The sequence below is a fragment of the Aquila chrysaetos genome, chromosome 12 (genome assembly GCF_900496995.4).
Source record: "Aquila chrysaetos chrysaetos chromosome 12, bAquChr1.4, whole genome shotgun sequence".
NCBI classification, from domain to species: domain Eukaryota; kingdom Metazoa; phylum Chordata; class Aves; order Accipitriformes; family Accipitridae; genus Aquila; species Aquila chrysaetos.
The window spans coordinates 7,432,312-7,454,942 of record NC_044015.1 but is presented as its reverse complement, the minus strand read 5'-3'; the positions used below and the strand labels follow the sequence as shown (position 1 = coordinate 7,454,942).

At 56.6% G+C, this 22,631-nt stretch overlaps 3 protein-coding genes across 5 annotated transcripts; 2 read left to right on the top strand and 1 right to left on the bottom strand.

The window, feature by feature from the left end:
- The first annotated feature begins 6 nt into the window (after window positions 1–6).
- PRDX6 (peroxiredoxin 6) lies at window positions 7–10,074 on the top strand. Its single transcript, XM_030031678.1, has 5 exons — window positions 7–172; window positions 2,205–2,361; window positions 7,055–7,201; window positions 7,804–7,950; window positions 9,395–10,074. Exons 1-5 carry the CDS (start codon window positions 81–83, stop codon window positions 9,524–9,526), a joined length of 675 nt encoding a protein of 224 aa, XP_029887538.1. The 5' UTR covers window positions 7–80; the 3' UTR covers window positions 9,527–10,074.
- Window positions 10,075–11,627: 1,553 nt separating this feature from the next.
- On the bottom strand, window positions 11,628–18,245 carry FAM78B (family with sequence similarity 78 member B). 2 transcript variants are annotated; one of them, XM_030031676.1, is made up of 3 exons: window positions 17,893–18,245; window positions 15,856–16,374; window positions 15,444–15,571 (listed from the first exon to the last, which is right to left on the bottom strand). In XM_030031676.1, exons 1-3 carry the CDS (start codon window positions 18,153–18,155, stop codon window positions 15,553–15,555), a joined length of 801 nt encoding a protein of 266 aa, XP_029887536.1. In that variant the 5' UTR covers window positions 18,156–18,245; the 3' UTR covers window positions 15,444–15,552. The 2 variants fall into 2 exon arrangements, with proteins under 2 accessions (XP_029887537.1, XP_029887536.1); XM_030031677.2 differs by having other exon boundaries at window positions 11,628–16,374.
- Window positions 18,246–18,556: 311 nt separating this feature from the next.
- On the top strand, window positions 18,557–22,051 carry PLPP6 (phospholipid phosphatase 6). 2 transcript variants are annotated; one of them, XM_030034161.2, is made up of 3 exons: window positions 18,557–18,589; window positions 18,859–19,281; window positions 21,235–22,051. In XM_030034161.2, exons 2-3 carry the CDS (start codon window positions 18,876–18,878, stop codon window positions 21,603–21,605), a joined length of 777 nt encoding a protein of 258 aa, XP_029890021.1. In that variant the 5' UTR covers window positions 18,557–18,589; window positions 18,859–18,875; the 3' UTR covers window positions 21,606–22,051. The 2 variants fall into 2 exon arrangements, with proteins under 2 accessions (XP_029890021.1, XP_029890022.1); XM_030034162.2 differs by lacking the exon at window positions 18,557–18,589 and adding an exon at window positions 18,620–18,675.
- Window positions 22,052–22,631: the final 580 nt, after the last annotated feature.

Sequence of the window (22,631 nt, the reverse complement as noted above, 5' to 3'; positions counted from 1 at the left end):
GGAGGGAGGGGGGCGGTGGCCTCGCGCATGCGCAGAGCCGGCTACGGCCCCGGTAGCGAACGGGAAGGGGAGCGGGAGCCATGCCGGGTCTGCTGCTGGGTGACGAGGCGCCCAACTTCGAGGCGGAGACCACGCAGGGCCGCATCCGCTTCCACGACTTCCTGGGAGACTCGTGAGCACCGTAGGGGGGAGCCGGGGCGGGGGGAGCCGGGGCGGGGGGAAGGGGCCGCTCACCGGGCAGCAGCGAGGGGCACGGTCCCCGGGGGCCGGTTGTCCTGCCGCCGGGCCGGGCCGGGCCGCCGAGGGCGAAGGCTGTCCTTCCAGACGAGCACGGCGGTGAATTACGTGTGGGAACCTTGCGGGCCGTGTCACTCCCGCGGGCGTGTGACCGGCATGAGGAGGCAGAGTCGGGCCAGTCCGTGCCAGGGGCTTGTTCCAAAAATGGCTTTTTTTTTTTTTTTTTTTTTTTTTTTTTTCCCTCCACGTCGAGGCGCAGCGGCAGCCCCCCCGCGGGGGGGACACTGCTATTATCCAGGGGAGTGCGGTGGCGAGGTGGCCGCAGGTCCCTGCGAGCGGGCAGAGCCCCTCTCCCCATCGCCCCCCCCCCCCGTCCCCTCCCGGGGACAAGAGGGCGAGCCGAGCTGGCTGCGGGTCAGCCGAGCCCTGGAGGAGAGGGAAGAGGTGCTCTGGAAAGGGCAAAGCCAGGCTTGCCAGAGTCCAGGCCGGTCCCAGAGATCAGCCCGTGTGTCACGTACGTCCCTCGTGGGTGAGCCCAGGCGTGCAAAGGTGTGTAAGGGAGCGGTGGCAAAGGGCTCTGGTACTGTTTGAGCCTGATGTGTTTTCCCCCAAAGCCCATCGCTCCGTTTCTGGCACAAGCGGGAGGGTGCTGGCACAGCGTGTTTGGGACTCGGCAGTGTTTGGCAGCCTTGAATCGGTGTTTGAGTCCGTTTCTGTCAGCATTGTGAGCTTGGGCAAATGGGGAAAAAAGGATCCCTCTTAGTGAGAAAATAAGCTGCAGGGCTTCTTAAAACTGGCTGTTCCAGCCTGGTCACCCACATGGCAGCTTTCTTGGCCAGCTTCTACTCCGTGGTTTGCTGCCTTTTATTCAAGTAGTATACTTATTGTATAAAGAGGCTTGTAGCACCAGTGGCCAGGTAGCAGCCCCATAACTTCATGGTGAGCCGTGGCAATCACACAGCTCTGGCAGAGCTGCAGGGTGCCTCACTTGATCCCTCCAGCTCCATTCCCAGATCTCTAAGAGAGGACTTTCCTCAGCTGCTGTGGCATGTGGCTGTATTTACTGAGTGCTGGGGGCCAGGTGAAGAGTGGTGCAGTAAGACTGGTGAGCGTTGAGCTGAGAAATGGTGCAACAAGTCCCTGGCAGGGAATTTTAAGGCTTTGCGTTAGCCTCTGGAAAATCCTGAGAGCTGGGAGCCATTTTGCCATAAACCCATCTTGCTGCTGGGCTGCCTTTTTCTCTGCACCGGTTGCCTTACCTGTAAAGTGGGATGACTAGTATTTGCCTGCTCTAAAGACTGCGGGATCCACTGATGGGAAGCGGTGGGCAAAAGCGAGGTGGCAGTATTGTTGTAACTGTAGCCATAATGTGATGTTAACTTCTTGCCTCCCCCGGTAGTTGATTAATTCTTATTTTTTCATTAAGTTTGGCAGCTCATGGCAGCGGTTGGGTTAAGGTTTGGTCCTATCCCATTCTTTTAAGCTGCATGATATACATGGGTGTTTCTCCACACGGTAGTTGATGAGGTGATGGCAGGATAGTGAATAGCCTTGTAAATCAGTAACGATCTCTGCAATAATGTGGCTGGCAGGTTGGCATCTACATCCCCTCGCACCTGTGGTCTCTAGGGTACAGAGTGTACATGTGGCTCCCCCAAACTTCCTCACGTGGCATGGTGTCTACCTCCACTTCAAGAACCGTGGGCTATTCCAGCATCCCCTGTGGGATCCTGGAGGGAGAGGGGGAGTGAGGTGCAGGGATATTCTCAGAGCATGATGAACAGGGCTCGTCTCGTGAAGGCTTCTAGCGATAGCGAAGGAAGAGTTCCCAGGACAGGATTTCCACTTAGAGAGATGAGCCATTCCCGCACTAGTCTCCGTGCAGTGCAATCTGTACAAGTTTATGTCTGAAGTACAAACCGGAATGACGTCTCACCCTAACGCCATCTCCTGCCCTCTTCTTTCAGATGGGGCATTCTCTTCTCCCACCCACGGGACTTCACACCCGTCTGCACCACAGAGCTTGGCCGGGCGGCAAAGCTGGTGCCTGAGTTCAGCAAGCGCAATGTGAAGATGATCGCGCTCTCCATTGACAGTGTCCAAGACCACCTCTCCTGGAGCAAGGTACGGGGCATGGGGAGGCACAAGGGGAGCTTGCACTGCTGCCTTGCTCTGAAGGCCAGAGGAAAAGCCCGGACAGAACAGAGCACAGGCTTGGAACTACATATCTCGAATCCCAAAGTGTGTAGGATAGGAGGTGCTAAAATTCAGAGCAGGAACACGAAGGTCTGCTTCATCTTCATGGCATGCTCCACAAGGTCCAGGGCACTCTATGCACTGACACTTTGAAACAAGAGGAAAACAGTATTACTGCTCTCCTACCAAGACCTGAAAGGGTAAAACATATGTGAAGGTGGTGCTAAAAGCTCAGAGGAAGGCAGTCTATCCACAGACGCTCAAAAAGTCCGGTAATAAAACAGGAAAGGAAAGGAGGCATTAGAAGGGAACAGGCAGTCTTCAAAGGGTGCGATTCACGCCCAGGCTGGAAAAAGAGAACAAACATATTAAACGTTAAACCACAAACAGGAGAATATTCAATATAAAACCATCATGAGGGAGTATAAAAAAAGATCGGAACAAAACAGCTTGCTGAACTAACATAAAAGGAACTAATGAAAAAGTTCAAACGCAGTCTCAGCAATGGTGTGCTGCCAGGGAGTATGACTCCAGGGCTCGTAGGTGGTAGGGGTTTAAAAGGAGCATTTCGGACAGATAGGACCAGAGTCTAAAAATCCCTGGGTGAACTTTCTTTGCTGGGCCTCTTTCTTTGCTGTTAAAATGAGGAATGTTCTCATGCATTTTCCAGGAGTGAGACATGCATGCATTAAGAAGTAGTAAAGGTGAGAAATTTCCACACTCAAACATTGTTTCATGGCTGACTGGCTTTAGAAATTACCTAATTGCCTTATTGCTTAAATGGACCTCCGTACCTGCCATGCACGGCCGATGTCCCACCAAGCCTCAGAAGGGCCTGGGAAAAACAGTGTACAGATCCCACACCAGTAAATGTCATTTCTGTGCTGGTCAAACTGGCAGAAACTACCAGTCAAATCAGCAGATAACATCCCATTAAATATAACAGAAAGTCTGGGTTGTGCTTTTGTAAGGCAGTCTCATCTCCTGGTTGGCCAAAGCCCTCTGAATAACTATAGGGTATTGCTGACTTGTACTAAGTCCTTGAATTTCCAAGAAGCTTTTCGACAAAATCAGCTCTGTGAAGGGCAGGCTCTTTTCTGCAGGGAGACAGGAGGAAGCAATAAATTGTGTCAAGGGAGGGAAGCAGTGAGCTCCCTCGAGGGTGTGCAGGGATGTGTGGGGTTCAGCATACTCAGGTGATCTGGAAAAGAGGTAAACAACAAGCTGACTTTGCTGATGCTGTGGAATTATTCAGCGCAACCTCATGTAAAACCAGAAGCTGCAGAACAGCCTCTCAATGCTGACTGATGGGAGGCAGAGTAGCACTTTTGGAAAACCTTCCAGAACAAACGTGGAGAAAGGCAGAGGATAGCAGTCGAAGCTGCGGTGAGCTTTCTGTCAGGCTGGGAGAGGCCGCAGAGACAATGGTTTGGAAATGTCAGCTCAGCATCTGTCAAAAAAACCCACAAAACTGTGAAAGTCCTCCAAAGCAAAAGGTCCAACTGGTGAGGACAAATCCATAGCAGACTGGAGTCTTCCATGCAGCCTGTGTTTGAAATCTGCCCATCTCACACACTAGGGGAACAAGAATAGGTGCAGAGGAGGAAAGAGGTTTGCTTCAGTGCAGAGCAACTGGGGCTCTTCGGCCTGGGAATGGGAGGATGTGTCAGGCTGTGACACCATGAGTGGTGTGGGAGCGTGGAGGAGCAATGAACACAGCATGCATGCATCATGGAGGACATAAGAGAGGACAGGGATGCAATTGCTTGGCTCTTAGACCTTGCCTATACATGTGATCCTTTTCCTTTGTCCTTGACAAAGCAGAGAAGAACTTCAGATAACACGGAGAGCTAAAGAGCTGAACTAGGAAGGCAAGTGTTAGGGCCTGCCGCAAGTCTGAGACCAGGGACACCAAAGGTTCTCTTGCCCAGCCATGGGGGAAAAAAAGAGCTTAAACAGATACCAAGCCTTGGTAGAAGCTGCCTGTCTGGATAAAAGCAGTCTTTATTAAATGCTAGATTGAGATCTAGAAACTGCAGTTCCCTTCACTAGATCTTAACTTAGAGAGAAGTCCTAGGAGTGCGCAAAACTTTGGGCAGGCCTCTCTCTGCAATGTTCTTTTACATACCTCTGCTTTCTTGTTGGATGAAGCTCCTAGCAGTAGTGAGAGGATGAAGCTGTTTCTACCTGAAGCACAGCCTGTGAGGAAGCAAGTGGGCAGGAGGGATGGCTGAAATCCTGCATGAAACAACAAAGAACCTTCTGCTTGCTTTGCTGCCAAATTTCAGTGGGCAGATGGGGCCTGGAAAGGTGGGACCAGGTAGGACCAGAGTATAAGCCAATAATTCTCATGTCACTTTGCTCAGCTCTGCTTTCCCAGCCAAAGATGTCACTGCTGTTCTTAGCCATCCCTAGCCAAGACCCAGAGGCTTGCTCCAGGACCCAGAGGCTTGCTCCAGAACCCAGAGCAAGCCTGTAGCTCAGCCAGGGATTGATCCCACTCTCCTACCTCCCAGTCTGTGCACTGCTTCTCCAAGGGTTGGATGAATGCATAAGCTCCTTAAGCAGGGATGACTGGGATGTGCTGTGCATGTCAGAGGAGGTTTCAATGCTCTCTTTGGCCACCGATGCCTTTGCCTTGGTGAGTCAAGGGTGAATAAATCACTCCAGTGATGTCTGGTTTCAGCTTGGACTCTGGAAAGAAAAATAGTTCATAGGGAAGTGAATGAGTCGTGGGTATCTTATTGCAAAATAGGGTGGGGTTTGTGAGGCTGTTTTGTACGGAGGACCCCAGGTCATGAAGTTACGTGCATTTTGGAACGAGTTACAGTCCACAGGATTTGGATATTGCTTCTCAGAAGCTCTCTTCATCCTCCAGCCCCCACTCTGAAGAGTGGTGGGGGTGTGTGTCACTGTCTGACCTTCATCTACAGCCTCCTGTGACTCTGTGGGGCATTCAGAAGCATTTTGGTTGGGCTGGCCTCCTCAGCTCTGCTTTCCTTCCCTCTCTGCTTTGACAAGGCAGGTCTGCAGGGGAATAGAACCGATTCCTTCCTACCAAGGCAGGCCTGACCACAACGCAGCCGAGATGAACAGCCCCTTTTTTTGCAGTGCAGTGCTGACTCAGAAAGCCCTGGGGAGAAAACAAGCAAAGAGAAAAGCTGGAAAGGAAACATCTTGCCACGTGTGCACCACTTGACCTGTTTGCAGCATCCTGAGCAGCCGGGGCAGGGTTACAGCCCCTGTCACCACTGTCAGCCTAGGAGGGCTGAGGAGTGGTGCAGGGCCTGCCTGCTCTTGCTGCCTCTGGCATGCTCTGAGCAGCAGTGGGTAGTGCCAAGGGGCAGCATTTCCAACCCTGCCCTCCCCGAGTTCTTTCTGAGCAGGACATAGCCTGTCCCCCCACATTCAAAGCCCAGGGAAGGCAGAGAGACTTGTACATTCAAATTATCAGCTCAGCTGATAACGCACGACAGTGGTATGCGGGAGGCTTGCGTCAGCGCTGGAGTCAGTTTTGTCCCCTTGTAGCATAAGGAGGATGGAAGGAACAGGCAGCTTTGTTCTGGGGCAGAAACCTTGGATTAAACTTGCTTTAAAGCTGGCAGCTGTTCTCTTTTTTCTGCCTTGAGCTGGCTCCTCCCAACCCTGCTGTGGCTCAGCATGACCCATACGGGTGGTACCGCAAACAGCAAGGATAACTCGAATGCTTTGACCAAGTCCAGACCAGATATGGAGACACCCAAAATACAGTTTCACCGTGAAGCAGGTCAAGTTTGGACTAGCACAGGGAGCAACCTCATAAACTGTGGTCACAAGGGAGAGCCTGCACAGCTGTGGACGGGGATGGTTTTCTCTTCTGTCCCAACCATGGTTCAGAAAGGAGCCTGCAGTGTCCCAGCACCTGCACTCAGACTTTCACTCTGTTTTCAAGACCCTTTAGTTAAGTAAGCTAGGAGTGACGTGCAGAATGGAGCTGGTCCCTCGCACAAGACCTGTGAAGTGTTCAACACTTGACCTTTATTAGCTGTAGAGTTGCTGGTTTGCTCTGCCACTAGAGAAACTTTTCCTTAAGAGCGCAGTCCAGTTCAGGTGTGACACCAACACGTCTGTCAGTAGTGCTAGATCACTTACTGTGAGAGGGTTAGAAGAGGGACACCTCTGTTCTCAGGGAAGGGCAGGTAAATCTCCCTGTGTCACTAGCATGGGCAGGACTTCCCTATTTCTCCGTACCCACTGCCTGGGCAAAGCAGCTGGTCCACAGGCAATTCCAGAGGTGAACGACAGAGTGTGAGCATAGACAGCCTAACAACTAACCTCTAAGAACAAAGCAGAGTCTGGCCTGGCATGCAGGTTTCTCGTTTGTCACCTGGTTTCTGGAAGCAGAGAAACTTCATGGAAGGCCATGAGCCCCTGGCTGTGCTGCCCCAGCCTGAGGCCTTGGGGCCAAGCAAGTCACAAGCTCCTGTAGGGCAGCTGCTGAACGTGTTTCTGCATGGCCCCTGTGCAGGAGCTTGCCCCACACATGTAAAGCCTGCACAGAGGTCTCCCTGCCTGGCTTCTGTCTCCCACGGTGGTACCCACAACAGGGAGCATGAGCATGCTGATGGTTTTGTCTCTGCAGGACATCAACGCATACAACGGAGAACAACCCGAGGAGAAACTCCCCTTCCCCATCATCGCTGATGCAAACCGGGAGCTTGCTGTCAAGCTGGGCATGCTGGACCCAGATGAGCGGGACAAGGATGGCATGCCCCTGACGGCTCGCGTGGTGAGTAGCTGGCCCTGGAGCACTGCTGCATGGTAGCCTTCTCGGCAGTAGGCATTGCCTGCCATCCTGCCCTGTGTCCGTGGGGCTGGGCTTGAAGATGGGGGCAGCTTACCTGAATGGACATGACCATCTTCAGGAGCTAGGTAGACTTCCTTGGGCTAGATTCATGGGTTGTGGTGCAGCAAGAGACTGGTGCAGCACTGGCCTTCTGGCAACAGCTTCATCTTGCTATTGCCGCCAGCTCATCCTGGTTGTGCCCATCCTAACACAGAGGGGACAAAAGTGTATGGTCTGCTGGACTCCCCCTCTGTCCTCCTGGGCCTGCATTAAAAGGGCACAGGTCAAGGGTAGGAACCATTTCAAGTAGCAAAACAAGCTGGCATTGGAAACGGGAGCTCCCGGAGCAAACATCATGTTCCCTGTGCTTTGGCATCACTTGTTGCTCTAGGAAATCCCCACCATGGCATCTCCCCTGTCCGGACACCTGCGATCAAGCAAGCCACCTCCCAGGAAAGGGAGGAGCAGCAGGGCTGAGCAGATCCAGCAGAGCAGTTGGACAAACACCTTCTGCCCAGCCCCTGACCCTGTCTCCCTGTGCTCAGGTGTTTGTTTTTGGCCCGGATAAGAAGCTGAAACTCTCCATCCTGTACCCAGCCACCACTGGGAGAAACTTTGATGAGATCCTGAGAGTGGTGGACTCCCTGCAGCTGACGGCGTACAAGAAGGTCGCTACCCCTGTGGACTGGAAGGTGAGGAAGGGAGCAAAGCTCACAGCCAGGCACTGAAAACGTGCATTGAAACGTCAGCCAGCCTCCCTTTGAGGGATACCCACGGGGTGGGGAAAGCTGCTGAGGTCCTGGGATATGAGTTGGATCTCAGCCCAGGCCCCAGGGCTGTTGCAGTCTGGAGTCAGCCATAGGAACCTCCTTTCCCTGCCCTCAGTCCCTGGTGCCAGCAAATGCTGGCCTTGGCCCTTCTGGCTATCAGTACTTGAGCTTTGGGTCAGGGCAGGTCCTGCCCTTGTTGTCTGTGATAAGGAAGGGCATTGCCAAGTGTCAGTGTGCCAAATTCCACCCAAAGCCAGCAAAGCAGCAAGCATGGGGCACCACTGCCTGGGCCAGCTCCCTGCTCTCCTGCCTTTGAGCCAGGAAGGGCCAGTATGGGCATGGCCCCACTTTGCCCAGCACATACACAGCTGAGTCCTATCCTTGTGCAAAATTACTAGTTGAAGTTGCTTAGTTGTAGCCATCCCTGTTTGGTAGCATTATTTAAAACTCCCCAAAACAGTTTGGGCAGCCAAGATAAAGCAAGAACAAGCAGCACAGTCTGGCTGCTTTAGCTAGCCAGTGTTTCCTCAGCCCAGCAGAGCTGCTTAGCTCCTGGACCTGTCCTGCCACTGGCTTTGACAGCTGTTCCTGGGGAAGCCTGCCTGTCTGGAGCCAGAGGACACACTCCTGCTGTTAGAGGGTGTCCTGGAGAAGTCCTGCTGTGTTATGAGACAGGACCAGGCTCCCAGAGCATTGTCCCAAACACCCACCCGCTCCATCTGGGCAGGAAGGCCCCGTAGGCGCAAGCCTCAGAGGTTGAGTAACTCGGGTTATCGGTACCCCTCAACACCAGTGTCCGTGTGCTGAGTGCACAACAAACTGCACCTTCACTTCCTGGGGCAAAGCAGAGCGTGGAGGCAGCCTTGCCTCTGAAGACTCCTGTCTCCTGCAGCATAAGCTCCCAGCGGTGTGGGGCCAGCTCACCCACCAGCCCACCTCCCAGGGAAGCACACCTTTCCCTGGGGGCTTAGCACACCAAGGGGGAATCAGCATCCCCTGTCCAGGGGTGCCTGAGCAATAGGAATGGATGAGCAGACTCGGGCAAGCTGTGCTCCTTCCTGCATTGTAGAGATGCCCAAATTCCCCTCTTGTTACTCCCTGTTCCCGTGGGAGTGCTGTGGGGAAGTTGGGCTGTGGGATCCCGTTGGCAGGGCTGGCAGATGGCACAGCTGTCCCTTTCGACATCACCCACGCCTCCTGGTGTAGCTCCCAGTCAGTCCTCACTGCCGGCTCCAGGCAGAGCTGCAGTGGACGTGCCTGGGGCACTGGGGCCAAGTGTTCACGGGGAGGCAGTGTCACCTGCCAGCACGGACGTGCCACCTGCATCCAAGCCTGCCAGCTCTCACAGTTCTCATCTGCTCCCCAGCCTGGTGACAGCGTCATGGTCGTGCCCACCTTACCTGACGAGGAAGCCAAGAAGCTCTTTCCCAAAGGAGTCTTCACGAAGGACCTCCCGTCGGGCAAGAAGTACCTGCGTTACACCCCGCAGCCGGAGTGAACGGGTCTGCCCATCCATCCCGCCGGGCTGCAGGTCGTTCCGCATCAGGAGCCTTCCCTGTGCCCAGCTCCGGCCTCCCTGGCAGCATGTGATCAGCAGCCTCGTACCGTCACCCTGATGGTGCATCGCAATACTAAACCAACCCTCCCCATCCCTTTCATCCCCCACTTCCCCTCAAAACTAAAACCCTGGGTGTTTTCTTGCCTTGAATCAGCCCCGCAAGGAAGCGGTTAGCAGACCAGTCAGGGCTCCCGGGCTTGCACTGTGGAGTCTCTCCTGTTCGGCTCTTCCTAGAGGCACAGTGAGAGGTATGGTGTCAGCAGCCAGGCCCCGGAGGGGTGTCTTGGTGGGCTCACACGCCTCCCATCAGGGAGCTTCAGGGGCTCCAAACTGCTGCATTAACACCTTTGTCTGGTCTCGTGCGTGGGGAGGAGCTGCAGAGCCAAATCTCTCACTTCTTAACTGCTTTCTCATCTCTTGCTGGAAGTTGATTGTTTTCAGGTTTTATGGAAGAGGGAATAGAGCAAATAAACTGATCTTCAGTACTACTTGCAGTATCCCTCGTCTGCCTCTGCTGGCGTCCACGGCACCCTGCACGATTTACTTTGTTCCCTGTGGCCGTGCAGCTGGGATATGTGCCCATGCTCCTGGGTGGGTGGCAGTGGCACAGATTGACCCTGTTCTTGCTCTGTAAATAAGGCACTTTGGAAACATAGGGCACGTAGTCTCAAAACAGGGCAGTTCTGCTGCCCCTGCTTTGCAGCAGAGCCTCAATGGTGGGAAGGAGGCCATGTCTGCTCAGGGAACATCCCTCAGCCTGGCCTGACATTAGCTGCAGCGTGGGGAGTCCTACCCTGCTTCCCAGGGCACAAGCAGGCATGATACAAGCCATGCAAACTCTCCTCTGCACCTACATCTTGGGGATCTGTCAAGAGATGAGCGATGCTTTAATATAACACTAGGAAAGAAACCCGCTTACCGAATAGCTCATAGGCTGCCTGCCAGCATCTCTCGGTGCCCAGCACAATCAGCAACACTCAAAACGAGCAGCTGTTAAAGAAATTGGCTGGCTCAGGGCACAAATGCACCCCACAGCAAGCAGGGACTAGTAGGGTGGTTGTTCATGGTAGGCAATGCACTGGATGCAATGAGCTATCCTCCAGCATCCTGCAGGGCCTAAGCCTAGAGCAGCACCCACACTCACCTGGGATGTGGCCCGTCAGTCCTCGGACAATGTCCAGAGCCACTGGCTTCTCCCAGCACCCATCATTGTCCTCCTTCACCCCAGTGTGCAGGCCAGGAGTCCCTCCTGAGGACATCCTTCCCCAAACATGGCTGCATTTCAGAGACCTCCCTCTTTCGTTATCAAAAAAATGTATATATTAATATTTAATTGCCTCCAGGAACTATACAGTGAATATTTGTATTTTTCCCCAAATGACTTTTAAATGAACCTTCGTTATGAAATTCTGCATTATCCCCATGTATTATTTTTACTATAAGAAGAAAAACCCTGGTCTCTGGGTTGACTCTTGTTCCCCTCTTTCACTCTACAAGAAGTGGGAGGGAGATCTGCAGTTTCAAAGGGGAACCATCCCTTTTCTGTGTAGTTTTTTCAGCCTTATCAAGGTTGGCAGCTTCCTTAGTTCCGCACAGCTGGGCTGCATGAACTCCTGGGTTTCTTGCCAGTCCCTCAGCACAAAGCCCTGGCCTTGATCTGGTTCCCTAAGGGAAAAAAGGGCTGTCTGCCCCTCCACAAGCTTTCCAGCCAACTGCCCAATTTTCTGGAAGCTTGAGGACACAGCCCCACAGCCAGCTTTGTGCAAACAGGCTGCTCTGAGCATTCCCGAGGAAGGGGAACAGCAGGGCAAGCACAACCTCTCCGGGACACCAGAGAAGCCACCTGCAAGTCAGGACAAGGGGGAACGAGTCCCATCACCACACCCGGGGCTTAAAGCCAGCCGGGGCAGCTGCTGGTCCTGCCGCCGAGCCAGGCGGGGCTGACGGCCGAAAGCCCATGAATTCCTGCTTGCTCCCCCGCACCACCACGGCCCCAGAGGTGCAAGCCAGCCAGACGGACTCAAGCAAACACAGGGTTTGGTTCCAGTACAGCTCGAGTGGTTTTCTTTTAATCCCAGAGAAGTGAAATGCAACATCTGTTTGAGTTGGTAATAACATCCAGAGACAGAAGTCCAAGCCCCCTACTCAGTAAAGTCATTTGTGTTTAAGGCACTCTGCAAAACCAGCTTTCCTCTTCTCCTTCCGATTTTCCCCACGCGGCAGCAGAATACCTGGTTTGGTCTTTTCTCCATAGCGACACCCACACGTCCTGGCTCTTCTCACCATCTCCAGAAATTGGCAACAGCAAATCCAGCAGGAGCGGAACGGAGAAATGCCAGGAGGCCGGGTCAATAAATACGGACGGGCACGGGAGGGAGCACAGCGCCTGGGGAGGGGGCACAGGGGGCTTTGAGCTTCTGCGGGAAGGGACAGGCACCGGGTGTCCTCCCTGCAGGCACCAACATTATTCCCCTTCCTTTCTACCCCCTAGCTCCGAAAGGGGATGGGAGCGCAGGGGCCCACAAGATCCCTTCCCAGTGGCGCTCCCAAATGTGGCAGCACCCCAAAATGCAGGGGGCTGGGCAGGGGGGGACCCAGCTGCCCCCACCGTGCAGCAGAAATGACCCCCCCCCAACTTCCAGCCATCAATAAATACCAATAAATAACTTAAACCTTAAATAAATAAATAAATAAATAGATAAATAAATACATAAATAGATAAATAAATAAATAAATAGATAAATAAATAAGTGACCCGAAGACAAGGACGGAGGGGACGGGGCACCCCGAGACTCAGGGCAAGGGGAGTGTGTGGGTGGGCATTTCCGTGACCTGCCCCTCCCTGAGATAACGGGGTGCTGGTGCAAAAGTGGGGCACAAGGAAGGGGTCCCGCGGGGCGGTTGGACAACCGAGCCCGGGGGTCCGGGTGCTCGTCCCTGGCGTGGGCTCTGCAGCTGGGGTGCCCACTCAGGGTCCCCATCAGTACGGCTGCGGGCCATGGGGACGTGAGCCAAACCCGGACTTGCACGCAGGAGCTCTCACCCACCGCCTCCCTCCCTCCCTCCCCTTCGCTTCAGCATCATGAGCCCTGCACCCAGGCTCCACCGGTCAGTGCTACTGGCAGACACTCACCCAGCACCTCCACCCAAGTGTGAACACGCACCTTTTGCGAACATGCAAAATGCCTGCAAATTTTTGCAAACATTGTTAGCAAATTATTTTTGCAAACAATTTTTGCAAACTTTTTTTTTTTTTTCTTTTTTTAACCGGGAAATGCCCACGAAGACAACCCACGCATCAAACAGAGTCAAGTGAATCAAATCCAGCCGTCGGAGAAGGAGCAGGCACAGAAGCCCAGCAGAAGCCCGAAGAGATGAACACGGGCATGGCCCGGGGGCTCAGCCAGAGCCTGCCTGCAGGCTGGGGCAGCCCTGGAGCTCAGGCACACAGCTACGGCCAGGCACTGAGCCCAACACCAGCACCAGACAGCACCGAGCACCTCCCTGGGGACGTTGCAGACACGCATGGACAGAAACAGCGGCCACTGCTGTCTCAATGTCGCAGCAGATGATGTGCCAAGGCTCCGGCCGGCCAGCAAATCCCAAAAGACGGCAAAGAATTCAACAGCATCCCTGCGCCAGCATCTCCACTCTCCCAGCCAGTTGGCACCGCGGCAGTGCCACAGCAGCTCCCTGGGCTGACGGCCGGCACGCAGCCCCCGAGCGCAGCCCCAGCCCTTCCCTGTAGGTTTTGGGGAGCTGGCTCGCGCAGCCTCTCTGGACGCAGCATCCTCTCCCAGCAGGGAACCCATCTCAGGTCTACCTGTTTGTTGGGGAACCCCTTCCTCTGGCTTTTTAGCTCTGATGCTGCCAGAGACATTTCTGTCCCACTGGGTCCAAAGTATACATCTGCCTAATTTCAAACTGAAAGGTACTTACCCCTCCTCCTCCCCCAAAAGTTAAGGAAAATTGTATTTAAAGTTTCTAAACCCTCTCCACACATGCTTTTTGAGAAACGAAACATTGGTGACGGCAAAAGCTGCTGTCAATCCCATACCAGGACAAAACCATGGGCAGAGTCTCACAAGAGTGGGACATCTTCCCACGCCAGCACGCTCCCAGTAGTTTTGTTCCAGAAAACACAGCAAACCAAAGTTCAGAGCCCCCTCTCCCTCCAAACCTTTCTCACTGCAAGGCTCTAGCCCCTGGCAAAACCCAGACATAGGCACCGAAAGCAGCAGGTTCCCAGCCCACCATGAGGCCGAGCGGGAGGAGCAGGACCACCAGCCCCAGCACAAGGAAGTGTGCGTCAAGGCGTCAAAATGCAACACTCCCAAAGGAAAAAATAAATAAAGAATCGAATCAGCAGCAAACACTACTGAGAATAGTAAGTAGCACGGGGATTTCACAGGGATTTTTGGTCTAAGATGCCTAGGGAGCCCCTTCGCCAGCAGGGACCGGGGTGCGCATCCCACCCTGGAAAAGCACATGCCATGGCTGAAGCTTTGCAGGAGCTCAGCCACGCTCTGCGGAGCGATGCTGCGGGGATGTGCCAGCACACCCTGGGGAGCAAAACAGCACCGGGCTGGGTGTCCGGACGGCCAGGCTCAGGGCAGCGCTGCTAATACCGCAGGAGAGGCTTTGCACGGAAGTGCCAAATACGGCAACCCTCCCCAGGCTCTTCTGGCAGCGGGACAAAAGATGGGACCCTCCCAGCAGGAATTACCCGCATCCCCAGGGCAGCGCAAACCTCCCATGGTGCGAAAGCAGGGGTGTGAGCCAGAGGAGCCGCAGGACTCGTGCCGGGGCAGTGTACGGAGCAGAGAAAGCAGCGAAAACCGTAACCGTGTGCCCAGGAGCGACGGGGCACCTGGGGCATTGGCAGCACGGCCGTGGCTTATGCCTCTCTGCATCTTGAGGGCGAGATATTGGGAACTGCAGGTCGCAGCCCACAGCACCGCACCAGCCCACAGACCAGATGATGCCAGCCATCCAGGCAGCAAGGGGCGAGGAGAAAGGCAAATAAAACCCCCTGTTGTCCCCCAAACACCTGCAGCAGCAGGAGGCAGCGCCCAGGCAGCATGCTCGCCTTCTTCCCAGGCAAACCCCGGCCTGCCCTGCACAGCCTCTGCTCACATCCCTGCCTCCAGCCCACAGAGAGGAGACCCCCTTCCCTGCAGAGCCTGAGGAGTTACTGCAAGGCACACCATCCCCTCCACCGGCATCCCTGCCAGTAGCCACCCTGCTCCATGGGTGGCTGAGGAGGAGGAGGGTCTCCACATGAACGAGCATTTGCATGGAAAACGAGCAAGCACCCAACTTCTTGCAAGAAACTTGGGTCTGCAGGGGAAGCATGTGAGTCCTGGGGTACCTCCAAGCTGGTTTGGGTACCCCACACACACAGTCAGCGAGCACCTGGGCTGGGTGAACGGGAACCGCTCCCAATTTCTCGCTCGCTGAGAATCGGTTTTGCTTCCATAAAAGAAGGGTCAGAGGGATTTGGGGGCAGGGGGGAGGTTGAGGAACTGCAAAGATTTAGTGCACCTTAAAACGAAAGGACATCTAACCTGCCCTTAGATCTCACTCAAAGACAGAAAAGAGCTATGGCATCTCCTACACTCACAACTACTCCAAACACACCCAGACGCATGCAAAACGTGTCCCGCTTCCCCTCGGCTGTGGAAAACCCCTCCCGGGCAGTGGCACCGGCCAGCACCGGGCTCCGGCTCAGCACCCTGGCACTGCCAGCTCCCACTCCACTCCCGGGCCCTCCCACCCAGTCCCAGCAGGCAGGGCGAGGGGTCGATTATCAATCCGAAATGCATAGGTATAGACACCACGGGGACACCCGTGCCCCAGCGGGAAGGGTCACTGCAGGAGCCCTCCACATCCAGCAGGCACGGTCTCCACTTCTACCTCCAGTTGGGTGGAAAGCAGCATTTGCCACAGGCACGGTTCGATCACACTCACGCTCCTTGCATTGCCCTGCAAGGAAAGATGAGTCGTTTAGGTCAGACAGCCTCTTTGCCAGCCGCAAGCCCCTAGAAGTACTCGATTCCACTTCCTGGGAAATCCTCCATCTCAGCGATCCCTCTTCTGCGCCCCTCTGCCAGCCGGGCTCTCTTTCTGACTAAGGAGGAGCCACGTTTCCAACCACAGCTACAAAGGCAGGAGAAGCCAAGAGGTCTGCTTTGGCTCAGAAACCCCGTTCGTTTGCAGCACGCTGACAGCACCCAGGTCCTCACACGCGCGCCCCGGCGCCGCTTTACTTGGGAGGTATCACAACTATAGGCTGGCCTCGCTTGGGTCTCCACATGAGGACTTGGGCATCGTTGGCATTGGGTTTCACTAGTGCGTTTGGTGGGATGGGCTCCATCCTGCTGAGGATCCGGGGCTGCTCCTGCTGAGTCCTTCCCACCAGCCGTGCCCGCTGCCCCAGGAGCTGCATGGGATCAACCTCAATGTCCACTCGCATCCTCCACTTTATAGTCTGCAGGATGATCTTTTCCTTGGTGGTGGTGTTCATGGCCACCAGCCACGTAGTAAAGCTCTGGTCCCTTTTAATCCTGGTCAGCAGCGGCACGTTACTGTTGCTCACAGGGACAGCCCACGTCACACTGGGGTAGAAATTGTCATTCATGCTCACCGAGAACCTGGAGATCTTGTTAGTGGGCCCAACCAGGGTCACAGTTTCTGTGGTGTTTCCATACCAGGGGTAGCTCACACCATCCGAATCGCTGATGGCTTTTACTCTTCCTTCTCGCAGGTCGGGCAGCTCCCAGCTTGACCTAGTGAACGGGAAGAGAAAGGCCAGGTTAGCAGGGAAATGGCAGTGACAGTGCCCAGCGAGAGACGGGGAGGCAAGCAGCATGGGGACCCTCTCCCAGCCCGCAGCAAGCTCTCCAGGACCTCCTTTGAGAACAAATTCGGCTTCGGTTCCTTCGCCGAGTCCCTCACGGCCAGCTGAAGCCTTTGCTCTGCCAGCACAACACTATTTTAATTAACCTGCCATCAAACCAAGTGGGCCAAAACTCACTGCTGAGTCTCTCTGGGGTCACTCTCTCCTTAATCAGCTCCCACACTGGAGAACAGCCTTCCCCATCCACCGGCTGCAGCACCGCGACCACAGCACTGGCCAAGCCTGTCAGCAGCCCCCTCCTGCGATAAAAGTCTGCGATTTTTATGCCTCTAAATACACACACCTGCAGAGAGGCACGTACAATAATTAAACACCACAATTACGCCTGCCGCTGGTGCGATGAAATCCCTGCAATATGGCTGGGGGGGGGGGGGAATTCCAGCCCAAATGCTGGCTGCCGACCACGTTAGCAACACCGCGCGGCTACAGCAAGGGAGACAATCGCCACGTGGCAATTACAAGCAGGGAGCTTCGGTGAAGCCTCCCACCGAGTCCGAGCTCTGGCTTCAGATGCATCTGGGCTCTGGAGCTGCCTGCGAGTGGCAGGGGGACACGCGGCCGCCATCCCGCTGACAAGTGACGACCTCCGCTTGCTCCAACGTCCCCCAGTGCTCCAGTGCCACGCGCAGACGAACCCGCCGTGACGCAAGGACGCGGGCAGGCAGGATGAGGACCCGCTGCTCCCCTGCCCTGCCTGCCGCCCCGTGCCAGCACCACAGGGCACCGGCGGCAGGAGCCCGCCGGCGAGCTGTGGGACAGACCCCTCTGGCCATCTCCAGCCCAACTCACGCATCACCCCTTTCAAACGGGGGCAGACGACACAGTGCCACGGTCAACAGCTTTGCCCCTCGGCATCCCCCCCGCGTCACCCGCGCCCTCGGCCTTGGGAAAAGCCAGTATCCAGCAGCCATTTCTGCCGAGCGCTGCAAAGCTTCCCCCTTTTAATGCAAGCCGAGGGGGCAAATCCCCCAGCAGCGCCCGCAACCCGGTGGCAAGAGAAACGCTACTCGGCGGGGAACGGCGGCCGCAAAGCCCTCGAACGAGGGAGCTTCGGGCCAGCCGGCGGGAGCGGGAGCCGGGCTGTGGGACGAGAGGAGCGGGCGCTGCGCGGGCCTCAGGTCTGAAGGGGCCGGGGCCGGTGCCGGGAGCGGGAAGGTGCAGACACGGGGTGGGGGTGCGACACCCGGTGCCGGGGAGCTCAGCGCCCGCGCCGGCTGCTGGGGTGCCGGTGCCGTAGCCGGCCCGGTGCCCGCCGCACGGCCTCCGTTCCCCCCCCCCCTCCCCGCCACCCCGGTCCACGCTGCCGCCCCGTTGCGGTGCCGGGTGCCGTCCCCCCACCCCAGCCCGGTGCGGGTGGCGGGGTGCCGGTGGCGGCGCCGGTGCTCACACGCCGAGGTCGCTGTAGGTGTTGTAGAACTCCATGTGGTTGCAGGCCTGGATCCAGCCCACCACCCAGGTGTGCCGCCGGGCGATGGGCGGCATGAGGACGCGGGCCGAGGCGCGGAAGTAGGGCGTGCGGTACCGCAGCACCACCGGCGAGCTCTCCTCGATGGCGGTGGCCGCCGGCTCGATGGTGGCCGACACGTCCGACACCACGATCTGCTCCCGACGCACCCGCGCCTTGCAGGCCACGCTCTGCAGGCACCCCATCGCCGCCGCCGCCGCCGAGCCGTCGTCACCCGCCGCCGCCTCCGCCGAGCCGCGGGGCCGGGGGGGCGGCCCGTCCCCCCGCCGCCGCCCGCCCGCCGAGCATCGCCGCCCGCGCACCGGCGCCCGCACCGGCGCCGGCAGGGCGAAGGCGCCGCCGCCGCCGCCGCGCCTCTTGCGGCCCTCGCCGGCTGCCGTACGCCGGCCGGGGCGGGCACGTGCGCGGGGGGGGGGGGGGAGGGGCGGGGGGAGGGAGGCGGGGCGTGCCCACGGATCCCCGCCCCGGGGCGCGGCGGGAGGGAGGAGGGAAGGGGAGGGACCTCCCCGCCGTCAGGGGGCGCCGCAGCCCCGCCCCGGGGCGTCGCGGCTCCATGGCAACCGGGTGCGTCACGGGGCGCGGCGGAAGAGGAAGCGGGGCCGCGCTGGGGCAGCTCCTGGTACCGGGGGAGCGGGGCGGGGGGGGGTTGCGGGTCCCGGGCACCGGAGAAGGTGGCACCGGGAAGGGGGGAACTGAGCCCCGGAGGTGCGGTGGCGGGAGGCGCGGGGACAGGCCCGGGGCTTGCAGGCAGCGGGGCCCGTAGGAGGTTGCGGGGAGGGGGAGAAGCAGGCCCGGGCAGGGGGCGGCACGGGGCCTCCTGGGCGGCTCGCCCGGGTCCCCTTGCCAGAGCAGGCCCGGTAGCCGGTGACCAGCCCCCACCTCTCCCAGGCCAGCCTCCTCTCGCCATGCCGAGCCCCCGGAGCAGCCGCGAGCGACGCACCGGCAGCGGCAGCAGCCGCCTGGAGTTCCTGTCCCTCGTCAGCCAGCGCAGCCCCGGCGCCCCGGACAGCCCGTCGCGCCGCAAGGAGCCGGGCAGCTCCGCCGCGGCCCCGCTCCCCGAGGAGGACTGCATGAAGCTGAACCCCTCCTTCCTGGGCATCGCCCTCAGCTCCCTGCTCGCCATCGACCTCTGGGCCTCCAAGCGCCTGGGCGTCTGCGCTGGAGAGGGCTCGGCCTGGGGCAGCGCGCGTCCCCTCATGAAGGTCATCGAGATTTCGGGGCACGGCATCCCCTGGCTGCTCGGCACCTTCTACGGGCTCTGCCAGAGCGACAGCTCCGCGGCCAGGGAGGTGCTGCTCAACCTGCTCTTCGGTGAGGCTGGGGGCTCACCAAAGGGCTCTGCAGGCAGGGGCTGGCCGGAGCCAAGGGGGGAGGATGGGACCTGAAGGACGGGGCAGAGCTGAGTAAACCTCAGCCTCCTACAGCCCCAAGGGAGCCAGCTGATTTTGAGTAACTGGTGCAGGCTCATCTGGGGTGCCTGGTACCAGAGCGAGTAACCCTGCAGCTGGAGGGCGTGGGGGCGGGGGTATGGCTCATCTGTCACAGCTCCAACCACACAGTGTGAAACTCCTGACCGCTAAACTGCTCCCGCAGTTGCAAAAGCTTTCAGGGAGCTTCTCTTTTAGTTCTTTAGCTTATCAGAACAGCGCATTCCAGGTTCACCTGCCTAGTGTTGAGACACCAGCCCGTTCCCTGAAAAAGCTGCTCTGGCACACAGACGTCTGCACCCTTGAGCTCCCTGCAGTCAATACCTGCATGGATTGATCTGTATAAGCCAGTGAGGAAACTTGGTTTAAAGCACACATTTTAATCTTGCGTGGTGTAATATTCCCCCCCCCAGCATCCTGTCCTATTAGGCATACTTACATTCTTCATTATTGCTCATTTAGAAACTGTAGTAGCTCCGGAGCAACAGACCTCTCCAGGTTCCTAGTTCTTACTCTTCTATTAAGTTGCAGATAATTGGTATCTCACACTTATCACTTGAATTGAAATTTGCTTGGTGGGAAACACATGGTTTTGTGCATCTTTTTGATCTGACAGCACATAGTTAAATTAGAGTCCCAGAGCAGAGCTGTGGGACGGGACCTGGAGGCCTCCAGTCTAACCTCTGCTCTGAGGAGGTCTCTCACAGCACGAGGGCCTTGTCTGGCCCTCAACGCTCTGGGCCAGAGTCACAGCCCTGTCCCAGGGTTGCAGCACCCATGTGGAAAAGGAGCGTTCCCTGATGTCCAAGCTGAATCTCCCAAACCATATGTTAAAAGAGAAAAAGCAAGTGAACTAGGTTTGCCTGTGGGAGAAAAAAAAATATTTGTTCTTAAATGATTAACCAAAGGGAATGAACTGAAGTGACTGAAAGATTTGGTGTCCAGAAACGAGCCTTAGGACAAGCAGAAGTCAGACTCTCACACGACTTTCTTGGAGGAAGTAGCCCTGGCTGTGAGCACTGTGCTAGCCAAGCTAGTGGGGATGGAGAAGGCACCCTCTGCCCTACATGAGAAGCTGCTCTTGCCAAATACTGGCTGAACACTTCTCTCAGGTGCTTTGCCTCTGACTTCTACTGCAACAGCCTTTAGCTCTCTGGGGACAAGCCATCGTTATTTAAATCATCCTTTATTCAAAAATATTTTTATTATTTGAAAACAAAAGTGTGGTTAACTTTCTGGCATTAATTCCCCCAGCAGCAGGGAGAAGCCAGGCTGTGGGAGCCCTGGCACCACACAAGCTCAGAGCCCCTCACACTGAGCTATGGCCGGGTGGTTGAAGTGGGCTGATCATTCACCCAGGTCAGTTTGACCCCCAGCCACGAGGGTAGGCAAAGCAATGCTGAGTCAGCAAGGGCTGTCAGGAAGGGGGTTGTGGGGAATATTAACCCCTCTGTTGCCTTCAGATTAAGAGTCAGTTTGAGCCCCGAGTCATGGTGAGATCAGATTTTACGCAGAAAGAAAAGCCCTTGGGTGCAAGCCAGGCAGAGCCCTGTTGTTGGCTGTGGTAGGCAGAAGGTCTGGTGTTGCATGAGGGCTGTGTGCAGCAAGAGCAGAGACTGAAGATGTGCTCATGCTGGAGAAGGCCAAGTGCTGGATGAGTGCCATGCTCTCCCTACCTGGGTATTGCAGCCATGGGATACAAACCTTGGCAGGTTTTTGTAGCCAACTACTTTCTTCTTAGCTAATTGCTTTGCTTTGATTCTTGCCTTGTTTTCCAGAGGGGGGGGGGAATCACACAAAAACCAAACCTTGCTCACTCACTATTACTGTCTCCTAGCATTGCTGCTGGATCTTGTGCTGGTAGCAGTGGTGAAAGGGCTCGTCAAGCGGCCACGGCCCACCCACAACAAGATGGACATGTTCGTCACCATCTCGGTGGACAAGTACTCCTTTCCGTCAGGCCACGCCACCAGAGCCGCCCTGGTCTGTCGCTTCATTCTGCGCCACCTCGTGCTCGCCGTCCCACTCCGGGTCCTCGTGGTGCTCTGGGCTCTCATCGTCAGCGTTTCAAGGGTCATGCTGGGCAGGCACAACATGACGGATGTGCTCTTTGGTTTGCTGCTCGGTTACGCGCTGTACAGCGTGGTGGAGCACTGCTGGCTGTCCCCTCTCAGCGCACCTGCCCTCTTTGCGCTCTGGAGCCATTGATGGCTGGGTCCCTCTCAAAGGAGGGGGGCGTGCACCTGGTTTTCTAAGCACGCACAGGGAGGGGATACTGGGACTTGAACTCGCATCCTAGACCCCATCCATCTATCCAGCCAAGACTTCAACACTAGCAGTGTTGGGCTCCTGGGCCCACACTTAGACATTTGGTGCTCTCTTGCCCTCCCAATGGGCTGTCAGGCAGGGTGTGCACTGGCCAAGCAGCTGCACTGACTGTTCTTCCGTGAAAAAAACAGTCCTTGCAGAGCCTGGGGAGGGCTCCGCACATTCATCTGGCAGCTGACTGCTGATACTGTGAATCTGCATGCTCTTGCTGGGCACCTGCTGTATTAGCCTGTGGTGTATGTGGTAGCTGTGGCTCTGCAGATATTTCTCTGCAATTGCCCATGTATCTGTATGCTGTAAATACACTGATCGTGTTGCTGTCGTGAGCATGCCCTGCAAAGCCTGCTCCATAACAACTGCCTGGAGGGGACTCGCTGGGGTCTGTCCTCAGGTTTATAAAGAGCTCTGCCTTCCTAAACAAAGCATCTCTTCCCTATTGCTCTCGATTCAGTTACTGAGGCCAGACCTTAAGCAATGAGGACACAGGCACCTGGCTCCCGGTGCCATGGGGAAAGGATGGTGCACCTGAGGGTTTGGTCCATCCATACCATCTCAAAGACAGAGGGTAATGGGAAGCAGCTCCCAGCAGCAGCCTGCTCCTGAAACCCTTGTGCAGAGCTTCACAGCTCCTTTTCCCCTCCACAGGATTTTCAGTCTCCTGGGGGATACAGTGCATTCAGAGTAATTCCTGTTTGTCAGCATGTTACCAGTGCTGCTGACAGCATACTGCAGAGCAAGCCCCTTCCCAGCAGCCAGCATTTCACCCTCACCCAGGCTGCTGAGCAGCCCCAGGAGCTGAGCCTTACCTGCACCTCCTGCAGCAAAAGGCCCTGGCTGTGCCAACCACCAGCACAGCTCCCTGTGCTCCGGGCAGGCTGGCTCTCCTACCCTGGTACCCTGTCTTTC